The 13,504-nt window shown below is 33.7% G+C and overlaps 1 protein-coding gene across 2 annotated transcripts in view; it reads right to left on the bottom strand.

Annotated features, from left to right (window-relative positions):
- Positions 1–13,504, bottom strand: part of ELL2 (elongation factor for RNA polymerase II 2) — a 49,809-nt gene that overhangs the window by 14,923 nt on the left and 21,382 nt on the right. For both annotated transcript variants that reach the window (XM_058168123.1, XM_058168122.1), the window contains exons 3-5: positions 9,288–9,409; positions 5,879–6,042; positions 3,804–4,063 (exon numbers count right to left, since the gene is read on the bottom strand). In XM_058168123.1, coding sequence (XP_058024106.1) covers positions 3,804–4,063; positions 5,879–6,042; positions 9,288–9,409 — 546 coding nt within the window. The remainder of the gene's footprint in view (positions 1–3,803; positions 4,064–5,878; positions 6,043–9,287; positions 9,410–13,504) is intronic.

Genomic DNA, 13,504 nt, shown 5'->3' with positions numbered 1-13,504 from the left:
AGCATGTAATAACTATATTAATTGGATATAATGAAAGGAAACAATAGTACAGGAACAGTAGGCACGCCCCTTACGGACCTCTTAGGAATGGGGTGAGGTCAATAGTAGATAGTTTTTGGTCAAAGCTTTGGGGATTTTGAGAAAAGACCACAGAGTCAGGTAGTGTGTTCCAAGCATTAACAACTCTGTTACAGAAGTCATATTTTCTGCAATCAAGAATGAAGCGGTTAACATTAAGTTTAAATCTATTGTTTGCTCTTGTATTGTTGTGATTGAAGCTGAAGTAGTCTTTAACAGGAAGGACATTGCAATAGATGATTATATGAGTTAAACACAGGTCCTGTCGTAGGCGGTGGATTTACAAATATAAAAGTGAATACTTTGAAAACATAACATATATCCTTCTGTGCAGCCAAATTATTTGTGCTTCTTCTGCAGTGCTGCCTATGTTAGCATGACAGCTTAAACAACTTCAGCTTGCCTCAGCATGGAGTCAGTCCTTCAGTTTTCATTGCTTCCTGCAAACTGTCATGGGGTTCTTTACATACTCTGGACTAAGGAGGGAGCTGGAACCTAATCCACTTGATCACTGGACAGCTTCTCCTTGAGAGTGAATAGCAAAAACAGAGGTTCTAGTAAACAGTTCGTGAGCGGAATAGTTGGGGGATAAGGAATACCATGTTGTTCAAGGTTGAGGTGTAATCTAGATTGCAGAAAATATGACTTCTGCAACAGAATCATCAGTGCTTGGAATACTTTACCTGACTCTGTGGTCTCTTCCCATAATCCTAAAAGCTTTAACCAAAAACTTTCTACTATTGACCTCACCCCATTCCTAAGAGGACCATAAGGGGCGTGCATAAGCGCACAAACGTGCCTACCGTTCCTGTCCTATTGTTCTCTTCATTATAGTATTATATGCATACTTTTACTTATACTTTTACTTATATATACTTTTTCTCTCATGATGAATTATTGTTTATGTTGATGATTGTATATACTGTTGTGATAAAATTAAAAATAATTAAAAAAAACTTGTTTGTGACATTTGAGTCTGCTGACACATGTTTCTAGATCATTTTTGGATTTGTAATCTTTGGCAATTGATAATATTTATTCAGCAGATATTTATTTATTTATTTGGGTTTTATTTTCTTTTTTTTGGACTATTCAATCTTAAGAGATATACTAAATTAACCTTTGTTAAAGTTTCTCAAAAGGCAGGGCAACCAAAATGATATCAGAAAATTAATAATGAGAAAAAAGTCTGGCTTCCTTTTAATTATAAAAAAAGTTTATTTTGTTGGTGAATCTTTAGTCTTAAATTTATAATTCATAGTCTGAGGAAGATGGAAGAAATATGAAATATAAATATTTTTATGTGGACCTTGTACCTTCCCATAGTACCTCTTGTCCTACTCTACCTGACTGGATCGGCCTTGATTAGGAATATTATAATTAGCTCAGTCTGTGCATTGTGGACTGATTTAGTTTTAGATACTCTGGAATGCATCTGCTGGCAACTGCTGATAATTATAACATTAAAGTTGCAATTCACTTTTTTCCTGGCATTATTTTATTTTTATTTTATTAGCTTGATCACTTTAGAATGGCAGCATTTAAAGTTTCTGAGATATCTGGAGCTGCTGAAGGCGACAGAGAAATGCCAGTTACATCTATCTTAATTAAATGTTTGAGGAACTAGAAGCTAAGTTGTCCCAATAACATGACTTTAAACAGGATACTAAGTTTTCATCATTTGAAAGGAAGTTTGAAAAAAATGGATTAGATGGATAATTTTGTAAAACAAATATCTAAAAAAAAAGAAACAAGTGTCAGGAGAAATAAAGGAAACTAGATAGATAGATTAGAAATGCTAGAAATACAGTAAATCAGGAATCAGAGATATAAAATTTGAGAGGAATGGATGATTTAGCTTTGATTGTAGTTTGGGAGAAAGAGTTCTGTCTGAGATTTAGAGCTATTTCAGAGGCTCCAGAGGATATCAGAAAAGAGATGGTTCAGCCTCTGTCAGCTATTTTAGACTATCAAGAGAAAGACTTTGAAGAGTAAATTGAAAAAGTGTATCAAATCAATTCATTTGCTATAATAAGAGATGTGCCGAGAGATGTTTTACTATACTTTGGAAGGAAAGGGATAAGAAATGTTTTCAATAGCATTCCATTTCAAAACCATAAATTGACAATGAAGAGATAATCATCTTAAACAAAATTTCCATCCAACTTTTAGATAAAAGAAAAGAGCATTCTTTTTTTAATTGAAACACTGAAGTGGAAATCTATCCCATTTCATTGGGGAAAAATAGAAGGGATAACTTTTACTTTTCAGCAAGAAAGATTTTGATTAATACTGTTCAAAGGACCAGAGAATTTTTGGAGGAATTTATATTGCAAGAGTTTCAAAAAGAAATTACAGAGAATATTGATAAGCAATTTGATAAAAAAAACAAAAACCACACAACACACACAGGATGTACAAGATAATGAAAAAGATGATTTGGAACCTGGTACTACAAGCACAGATTTATCTAACCATGGAATATAAATTCCTATTTTTTTAAACTTGAATTTAACTTGGAATATGAACGAGACAAATTCCACTCATAAAATTAGAGAATGTATTTTGTTACTTGAAGAAATTAAAACAAGATATAATTTGCTTTCAAGAAACACATATTACAAATAAAGATGTTAAATGCTTGATCTATTAAAACTTGGGAGATGAATTAGTTTCAGCAACACCAAAAAATCCCAACGGAATTGTTCTACACATTAAACCCCAATTAAAATCACAATTAATAATAACTGATCAAGACAGTAGATTTGTAAGGGTAGAAATTCATTTACAAGAATGTGAAACCTTTGTTTAGGGACTTTATAAACAACTTATGAAACAATTGATAAACCTTTCATATGAGAATTGTTGCCTGACAGGCAACTGGAACAGTGCTGTTTCTCCACAGTTAGGAAGGGTTATGTATCCATACTTTTGTTCCAACATCAGGGAACAAAATTAAAAATTAAAAACACCTCAGGAAAATTACTAAATACTTTTTGATTTGTTCGACATTCCAATACAAATACATATATGGAGACATAAAAAGGATAATTCTAGGAAGACACCAATCATTCTCAAGATTAGATATGAGATGGATTTCCAAAAAAGTGTTACTCAGGCCTCTAAAGTGAAGATTTTACCAAATACTTTTTCTGATCACAACCCGGTAAATTTGGTTTTTTTAAAAAAACCCGTATCTTTTAGATCAGGGGTGTCAAATTCCCGTCATCACGTGACGTATCGCGACTTCCCTCCCTTCACTAAATCGGGATGGGTGGTGTGACACATCTGGCCCACGGGCCATGAGTTTGACACCCCTGTTTTTGATGGAGATTAAATGCATTACAATTGAAATATCGTTATTGAAAGTCTAGACAGTTAAAGATCAGAAAAAGAAATTTTGTGTACTCAATTTATCTTATTGTCATATATTTACTATCCTTTATTTCAGGGTGTACAAATAACAGCAGAGTAAAAAAGGAAGAATAGGGGATAAATAGCAAAAAAGAATCAAGATATTTCAAGTTATAGGCATAATATGCCTGCAATGTCAAATCTTAATTCAGTGATATCTGGATGAATTTCAATATACCTACATTAAAAAGCTGCATGTGTAACCATAAGTTCATTTTGATCTCAGCAAAATACAATTTTTGAATCAATCCATCATAATTGAGACAGGTTATAAAACAAAGAAGAAAGCAGAAGTGTAAATAAAATTTCACCTGCTGAAGAATAGCAGCAAGGGAATTCCTATCTTTTTGACTAACTCCATCTTTTAATAAGCGGGCAAGAAGTTCTGGTTTCTTGTAGGTCTTCAGTGCCAATAAGTGAATTATTCTATCCTTATAAGGCCGCTGTGAAATACTGTTGTTCGTATGGGTCTTCCGTATTGTATTTGCAGGGTTGATGGGGGTAGACCTTTTCCTTTCAGGAACTGCATCTGGAATACTTTGTGGTGCTTTTCGAATTTGTACTCTTTTACCTACAAGTTATAAGGAAAAAAAAACCTGTTTTTATATATGTACACCTCAGACAAACCTGAAGTTTATTTCTCAACAAAAGCTGAAAAAGAAATCTAACTCAAATGCAGGAATATAGAGTTTTAACTACGTTTAGAAATTATGCATTTTACATGTTTAATTTATATAGATCATAAATTCACTTCATGACTCTCATTGTTCAAGACAAATAATCATCTCTGATAATTTAAAGCACTATAATGTTTAACCAGTGATCAAACATAATTATGAAATTATATTCTTCAGTGACAGCAACATGTAATTTGAATGGAACAATCAAAAGCTATTTTTATTGGCCAAAACCTATGGTCTCCTAATAGTTCAATAGTGCTTCAAAAATGTTAATTTAAGAATGCATGAGCTAATAGATGGCTAGCTGAAGTACAATGGGACACAAATTTCTGCTCCCTAATCTCTCAAAAGTTAAGACAATCCACAATTTTCTTCTACTCTCAAAACACTGAGAATCATAACAAAGAATGCCATTTAATCACTACCATACTGTGAAAGTGTTACTGCAAGTCTTGAAATAGTAAGTTAAAACCCCCCACATTTTAATTCCCATTCCACTAGGGAATTTGCCATTACCAGGGAGACAGGGAAAAAGTGTGTGCCCTTCCCTAATCCATGTTCTTACTTTCTATTGGTGAGTTTTTCTCCTTATATGCCAAAAGAGAGGGAAGAGAGTAAGAGCAATAGAGCATGTGCATAGTTCATATTGAGGGAGCTGGAAACTTGTCACCTTATCTTTATACTATTACAGAAGAACAGTTAAGACAAAGTTATGTGATGGGAAAGGTGAACCACCACAAATTCAGTTTTTCAGAGAAAATACCAGATGACTGTGGCTTCAAACATGATTTTAAAGTGGCTTTGAATTAGCAGAGTCTTTTTTGGAATTACAATTTAATACTATTTGACTATAGAAGAAATTAAAGACTGTTTAGGAACAGTATATTCAATTATTTACAAAATTGATCTTACAATGTAAACAACAGATTTTTTTTGGGATAAAACAGAGATTAAGGCTGATCTGAATGGGGATTTGGACTTTAAAAAAATGTCAGGTTACAAAAGTAACTTTGAAAAAGATGTTACAGATCTGAAAATGGATTTTAAAATGTCAGAATATAAAAGCTTCATGAAAAAAGATGGCACAATGGATATACAAATGAAGCCAGTTGATTCTGGATAATTAAATAATAATAATTATTTAATATTAAATAATGTTATCAATTATCAATTATTAATAATTAAAATAATAACAATTTAAATAAATAATTAAAAGAAACATACAAATAGTAAATCGGAAGAATGATTTGGAAAACTTTCTTAACTTGGATTTACAAAAGGAACATGTTCAGGGGCCGGGATAGCTCAGGCAATAGAGAAACCTGTTATTAGAACACAGAGCCTGCAATTACTGCAGGTTCGAGCCCGGCCCAAGGTTGACTCAGCCTTCCACCCTTTATAAGGTAGGTAAAATGAGGACCCAGATTGTTGGGGGGGGCCAATAAGTTGACTTTGTAAAAAATATATATATATATATATACAAATAGAATGAGACTATTGCCTTATACATTGTAAGCCGCCCCGAGTCTTCGGAGAAGGGCGGGGTATAAATGTAAAAAAAAAAAAAAACCTACTGAAACTGTTACTGAAAAGAGAAAGAGAAAATGACAAAAAAAAACCAACTTTATAGAAATTACAATATTTTGGTGATTTAAATGATGCAATAATTAAGCAATTACAGAAAAGAAAAGAAAACACAGTCATACCTACATATGGTCCACCCGTTTTTATGACTTTTGCACTTCGATTACGAGACTCTTCTTCTGCCTGGGTCATACGTTCTCTGGTCATTTGGTAAGAATCATTTGTTGCACATACAGTAATTTTATCCTGTATAAATCCCAAGCAACTGAGCTGTGATGATCCAGTACTAGGCAATAAAGGAAGAAAACAATTTTATTTGCAACCAATATGCAAAATGAATTGTCCCAATAATATTCAATGTCTTTCTATACATTTAATGGTAGTTATCAACTGTGAGGTACTATTTTGCTTTTTGCCAATAATATAGGAAAATCTGTAAAATTCAGCAATCTTTAAAAATGTCTGTATGGTTTAAACTAGAAAATTAAATCAAATGAAGTAATTTGCTACCATATTAAATCAAATGAAATATAAAATGATTTGTGAAAGCAAAATCATATTAGTGAAATCAATTTCACTTGGATAAGGTTTTTATAAAAAGTTACTCCTGTTGTTGATTCTCAAGCAACTAGTATTCCTTTCTGGATCTGGAGAAACCATACATTGATTATGAATAGCTGCCATGTTCTTTAGTGACATAATACTAAGTAATCATCACAATATGATTTTATGAGGAAAAATCAAGACTTTGCTCTGGAAAGTATTTTATTTTGTTTGTCCTTAAAAATAAACTAGACTGAACTGAAATCAACTATTGGTGAATACATGAACATATTGATGCTATTTTCTTTTCACTGCTACCTTCTGGGCTCATTTTTTAATTTCTTAATCTACTTGCAACTGTATGTCATCTCAACCATTTGGAAAGGGGATGCACATGAATAATGCTTAAATAAATAAGTCTTTTTCACAAATGCTGGTCACAGATATTTATTCTGACTGATCTTTACCAGACCGCTGATAAAATTTCAGAATTGTTTTGGGTTAAAGAACGGAGTTCATATTTCTAATTCTACATTTCAATCTTAAAAATACTCATTTCCCTAAAGATGTTTATGACTTACATCCTCCTATTATACAATAGTAATACTTATATTGCTTCATGGTCAAGTAATTTTCTGTACAAAATAACTGTTGAAAGATGCCTATGTGAAGCTTAAACAGTGATTTAGGAGATTAAGTCAATTAGATTCTTGATTATAATAAATTCTTCATATTATAGTGAGGCATTAAAGCAAATCAACAGCCTAGAAATTACTTTGGAAAGATTGGAAAGTGATTTGGAGATTTGATAGATTTTCTTATGCTTACTACTTTTGCAGCCTCAAACATTAATGCAGAAGAGGAGGCTTCAGTAATATAGGGCTGTTTTGTTTTTTCCAAAATCTCTCAATGAACTTAGAAGAGAGCTGCTCTGCTGTTTGTGTCTCAAATTCCGCTAGGGTTCCATAAAAAGGACAGCAACTTGCTGAACATGTAAAAATTAAGGAAGGTGAAACTTGTTTGGTCCTCAGATGCAAGATCACCAAGAAAAACCAGGGTAGATAAAACAAAAACCCTGATAATTTTTTTTTACCATAGCCAATAAAAAAGCTATTGGGTGTATGCTAATGGGTGTATGCATGGGTGTATGCATGGGGTCACCAGGAGTTGAACTGGATTCAGAGTAGGCCATCAAGAGCCATGGTGGTGCAGTGGTTAAAATGAGATTATACAGGCTAACTCACTGCTCACTTCAGGAGTTCGATTCTGACCAGCTCAAGGTCAATTAAGCCTTCCATCCTTCTGAGTTCAGTAAAATGAAGACCCAGATTGTTGGGGGAAATATGCTGACTCTGTAAACAATTTAGAGAGGGCTATAAAGCCTTGTGAAAGTCTAAATGATATTGCTATTTTATCTTCCGCTAGAATCCATTTAGGCAGATGGGGGGAGACAGAAAAATGTGAGTCAACTTGATTCATCTGCTCTTTTCTGGATTGGATGTGTCCTTTCCTGTGCAATTCTTTAACTTGCTTGAATCTATTTAAATCTATCCTTCATTGACTCTCAAATCTCTTTATTTGATCTGCACTAGGGCTTGTGACTACTTTTTCATTTTCAACTGTCATTCCTTCGTAGACTATTTCTTCAAACACATATTGAATTATATAGGCATTTTAGGTGCCTAACAAAGGGTTTCATCTAACAGAAATAATGCCTTCATCTATATAAGTATCTTTCAGAAACAAATATTGAATATGGATTTTACAACTTTAAAATTTTTCCTGAAGTTATGTAAACAACTAACTTATTCTGTTAGCTTTTGATTTTGTTATATTTGCTTTTATATTTGTTCCTTCTTGTCTACCGTGTTTCTCCAAAAAGAAGGCCAGGTCTTATTTTCTTTTGACCCTCAAAAAAATGGCTAGGCTTTCTTTCTGGCGGGTTCTAATTGGCTCACCTTGTGGCGGTACCACTGACAGTCCAATCCAGCAGGAACCCACTTCTGGCCTTCTGCAGCTGCTTGCCACCACTTGCACGCATTACCCTGGCCTCCATTTTGTGCTCAGATGACTGCCGGAAGACATCTGCAGCTGATAGCAGATTGGCTGCAAATACCTTCCGGCAGGCATCTGAAGGCGAAATGGAGGCCAGGGCAATGTGTGTGAGTGATAGCAAGCAGCTGCAGAAAAAGGTGAGGCAGGTGTTGGGGTGTATGAGGCCTGGTAAGTAGGGCAGCTCCACCCCCCCACCCTAGCTTATTTTTTTACTTGTGTGCCTTGCCCCACCCCCCGCATCCCGGGTTGGACAGGGTCTTAATTAGGGCTAATTTTGTAGGTGGTGCTTAATTTGATTGCATGTGCTCAAAAACGTGATAGGGCTTCTTTTCAAGGTGGGTCATCTTTTTGGACAAACATGGTATCTCTTTTTTATTATCAATGTTCTGATTCTGTTCATCTTAGTAAAAATTCCTAGATTCCAAAAAAGGTAGTCTGATACCCTCAAAATTAAAAACTGCAGCATTTTCTCTTAATTTCCAGATGTTTTTAAGTATATGTTTAATGTATGTAACACACATACACATAAGTTTGATCATATAATTATTTCATCCTGGATTCGTTCTCCATTTTTAGAAGGCTGAGAAATAAAATAGTTCTTTCTCACTGTGAATTTTGTGGAATGTTTTTCAGCCTTGTGTGTACTGTTACAAACGAACGGAATTCCAAAGAAGACAACATAAATTGTCATATGTACAAAACAAAGGGGGATCGGAGGTAAACTAGCATTTTCCACAGACAACATAATGAGATCTAAACAAGACAATTTCTCTAACTGTATTTTTCAGAAGACCACAATTTTAGAACTAGAGTTTATATTTAGTATTAGCTGAGTTGAATTCTTTTTCCACTGTTCATTGCAACAAGGCTACAGATACCAGCAACAATTAAAAAAACCAATTTAACTTTTATTCCCATTAGTAAATCCTTTACCTTGAAACAGTTTGCTGGACACAATCAAAGCTTCCCTGAGGATTATCTTTGCCAACATTTGACAGGTAGAAATCAAAGGTATGGACTTCATTTGGGACATCAGTTTTGGGAATTTTTACAAGCTGAAACACAAAAAATACAAATATTTATCTATAATGTTATAATTATGAAACTAAGCAGATACTTGTTCATATTTACAACTAATTTACAATATAGGATTCTGATATAACAAATGAAACTTGAATCTGCCATTGACATATCCATTGAGCCCAAGAAAGAAATTGAATTTAGTTTAAACATTTAATATTTAAATTCAATAAATTGTCTTTTGGGACACAAAACTTCTAACAATATTATTTTTTACATTTAGAAATATTGCAAGCAAGCTGCCTCTTCCACTAAGAAGACTTAAAACAAACAGAAAATAATTCAAGTAATTTTGTTGACTCTTATCCCTGGTTCTGAAGTTACTAAATATTACAGTAGCCCTATATTTTGCTTTTCTTTTTTTTTATTAAAAAAGTTTTACCAATTTTTTCCCCCCATTACATCCCCCCCTCCCCCCCTCCCCCAGACTTCCCAGAGCAGAATACAAGGTATAAGATCTAACAATCATAAGCTAGAATACCCTAATTTCATAAATTCCCATCCCTCCCCTAAAACCTCAACTCTCCTTCTCCATAAAAACAAAACAAAAAAGAAAGAAATGTTCATTCATAAAATATTTGATGTTTCTTCATCCAATAATTGTTCTAAATGTAGTCAGTCCATCTTCCTCATTCCGGTATATTTTCTTGTGGGTTTTCAGTCTGGTACACTGAGGTTTCCAACAAGTTCAATATTTTTAAGCTCCAGTCTTTGATAACAAACATATAATCCATCTTCCAATATTACACTGACATTATCTCAATTTTTCACCCCCCCCATATTTCCATCACAATAAATTACAAATATTTTATGACCATTTTAACAGTTTAACCTTAAGCAACTCGCTTTCTGTTTTAATTTTTAATTTAATTTCCCCCACAACACTTTAAACCCAACATCAATTTTTATCCAAAGTAACTAAATCCACCATTGATAAAATAACGTCAATAAAATATATCTCCCACATTTTACTTACAAATTAAAACAAATAAACCCCAACTTAAATATCTATCTATCTATCTATCTATCTATCTATCTATCTATCTATCTATCTATCTATCTATCTATCTATCTATCTATCTATCTATCTATCTATCTATCTATCTATCTATTCAATTCTATCTGGTAGCTAACGGGTTGAAGCCTGAAGATGACGAATGAGACTTCGTCAAACGCCGCCAAGACACTTCCAATTTTACGGGAGAAACCCAATAACCAAAGATCTACATACAAACACCCGCGAAACCTCAGAAAACAAATATATATATATATATATATATATATATATATATATATATATATATATATATATATATATATATATATATATATATATATATATATATATATATATATTTAATTATCCTTTCTTAGTTTCAATTTTTATCCAAAATAGATAAATCCACCATATATAATAACAGCATAAATATAATACACCCACATTTAACTTACAGACTCAAACAAATGCACATTATCCTTTCTATTTCTTTTATATTCAGAAATTTACACTTACAGTTTACCGTTTCCCATAAAAGGAAACACTTTTCATCTGACAATGTTGCTTCTTTACTCTTGCTCTTTTTTAGAGATTACCATCCTTTGCTCCTCCCCTGCTATTTTCTGTATTTCTTCTCCCAAAGCTACAACCCCAATTTCAAATTGTGTTTGCTTTGCTTCCTTCTCCCTTTTTTAGCCACTTCCACTTCTCCTCCCACCTTAACTTCTAAGTCAGGTAATCTTCCAGCCTTCATTACCTTAATATAAAAATCTCTTGCTTTAGTAATTGCGTTAAGACAATACTTCTCTCCCATATAATTTACTGTTAATCCGGCTGGCACATTCCACCTATACTATACCTGGCAGTTTCTAAGCTCATTTACCAAAAAATCATATTCTTTTCTATCCCTCAATATTTTGGAAGGAATTTCTTTCAACACCAAAACCTCTTGACCCAATATTTGAATTTTACTTTTACAGGAGGCTTGTGAATTTTCACTCCTAATCTTCCTAGATGTAAAATAAATCACTATATCCCTTGGCAATTGTCTCTGCCTTGCCACCCATGAATTAACACGGTAAATTTTCTCAATTTGATTTTCAAGATCCACTAATGTGAGTCTAATCACCTGCGAGAAGGCTTCTGCAAATATCTTTTTTAGATTCTCTCACTTATTTTCTTTTAAACCTCTCACCCTCAATGCAGATTCCATTATTTTATATTGTAATAAAACCCGTTCTTCATCTGCTCTCTCCACCTTGTTCCGAAGCTCCTCTATTTGAGTTTTTAAATTCAAGTTAATTTGATCAATCTCATGCACTTTTCCATCCAACTTTTTTATAAATTCAAATATAGTCATAAAGCCTGACCTCATATCTTCTTGTAAATCTTCATTCTCAGCTGTAGCAGAATTTTTAATTTCCAATAATTTATCCTCAATTTCCTTAAGTTTTTTGTCTCGGGCAAAAATTTGAGCCTTCAGAAATTCTTTCAGCTCCTCTTGTAATTTGTGTATTTGAACTAGTGAGGCAGCTCCCTTAGAATCAGCAAGCTGTATTTGTTTAGAAGCCATCTTGCTTTAACTTTGTAAATTACAACAAAGTCAAATCTTTTCAAGCAACTTATTTGAAATGGGTAAATCAGTTCTATAAACCTTCAGCTTTTCTCTTTAAGATTTTTTCACTTAAGTATAAAATCCATCAAATTTAAACAGAGTTAACAAGGCGCTAATGATGTTAACAAGGACTTCCTTAAGTTTTGTTTTCATGCCTCATTAAACAAATCCGCCATTTTCCTTTTTCTCAAATACATTCCGAGGATCGAGATGAGGTCTAAAACATACATCCACCCTGCCTCTTGCCTCCGCTCCGTCTGCTTAATGTAATTAGGATATCTTCATCTTGATAGCAGAGATGGTCGTGCTTTGTTCTGCATAGATGCAGAAACTTCCTGGATTGGAGCATTTGCCAGGTTTAAACAGGGAGATCTCACCCTTCGAGCTCCAGGAATTATTCCTGGAGCTCTTGGGGAGCTCTACCCAACCCGGCTGCTCACCTTTCCCTCTTCTCCTGAGGGAAAGGTTTTCAAGCCGCCAGACAGCGCTGTCTGAGTGGCTTTAACAGAATTACGGGGGCGGCGGGTCGAACGGACCGTCTCCAACGCACGCGGAGCCACCGGAAGTCCCCTATATTTTGCTTTTCATAAGGATGTGTTTGCAGCATATTTCCTTTTCTTCTGTTGATGGACTAAAAAAAACAACAACACCCAGATACCATTCCAAGATTATTGGCTATGAAGCATAGCAGTAGTGACCCCAGGCAGATGGAATCAAGCTCGAAAATAAAATTGCTCTTACTTGCTTTCTGAAAACTTGCATCATTTATCTTCAAGGTTTGCTCTGATACAGTATTAAAAGATAAGTATATGTTAAGCTAAATAGTAAGGACTTTTAATGTAAAGGAATATTTTTATACCATAGTTGTTTCCGTACTATCAGAGATAAAAAGTTTGAACAAAAATTATTTCAGTTTGTAAGTGCTAATACTAGCATTTATCACAGTTTCCCAATTCAAAATTTCCAGAATTTTAAATATTTTATCTATTATTTTCAGCTTAAACTTGTTTATGAAGTATCCAGCAAATTATATGAACAGCATTTGTACAAAAACTGCCACATAATGCTTAGTTATGCCATTCTGTTGCTTGCTACTAATACTATATTCTACTACTATATCTGCTATCTATATACTATAGCTAATCTATACAGACGGCAGGGGATGATGTGGGTTGGAACTCTGTCACATGGTCCAACGAAAAAGACAAATATAGCTAGCTTTTGTTTTGTGAATGCCTCATTTAGTGACTGTTTGTCATTGGTGACAGTGATGAAAATGCAACTTTATGACCAATCCTTGCATTTATGATCTTCCAGGTCTGTAAAGCCAAGAAAGGCTGATTTAGATCATAACCATAGCTGCCATTTCATTTTATGATTGCTTAATGACTAAGTTGCTAGTTCCAATTGTGGTCCTTTAACAAAGACAGGTAGCCCTTGCTTACCAAACACTTGTTT

This window comes from Ahaetulla prasina, chromosome 2 (assembly GCF_028640845.1).
Source record: "Ahaetulla prasina isolate Xishuangbanna chromosome 2, ASM2864084v1, whole genome shotgun sequence".
Lineage (NCBI taxonomy): Eukaryota > Metazoa > Chordata > Lepidosauria > Squamata > Colubridae > Ahaetulla > Ahaetulla prasina.
The sequence above is the reverse complement of the archived record's forward strand: the minus strand, read 5'-3'. Positions and strand labels throughout refer to the sequence as shown.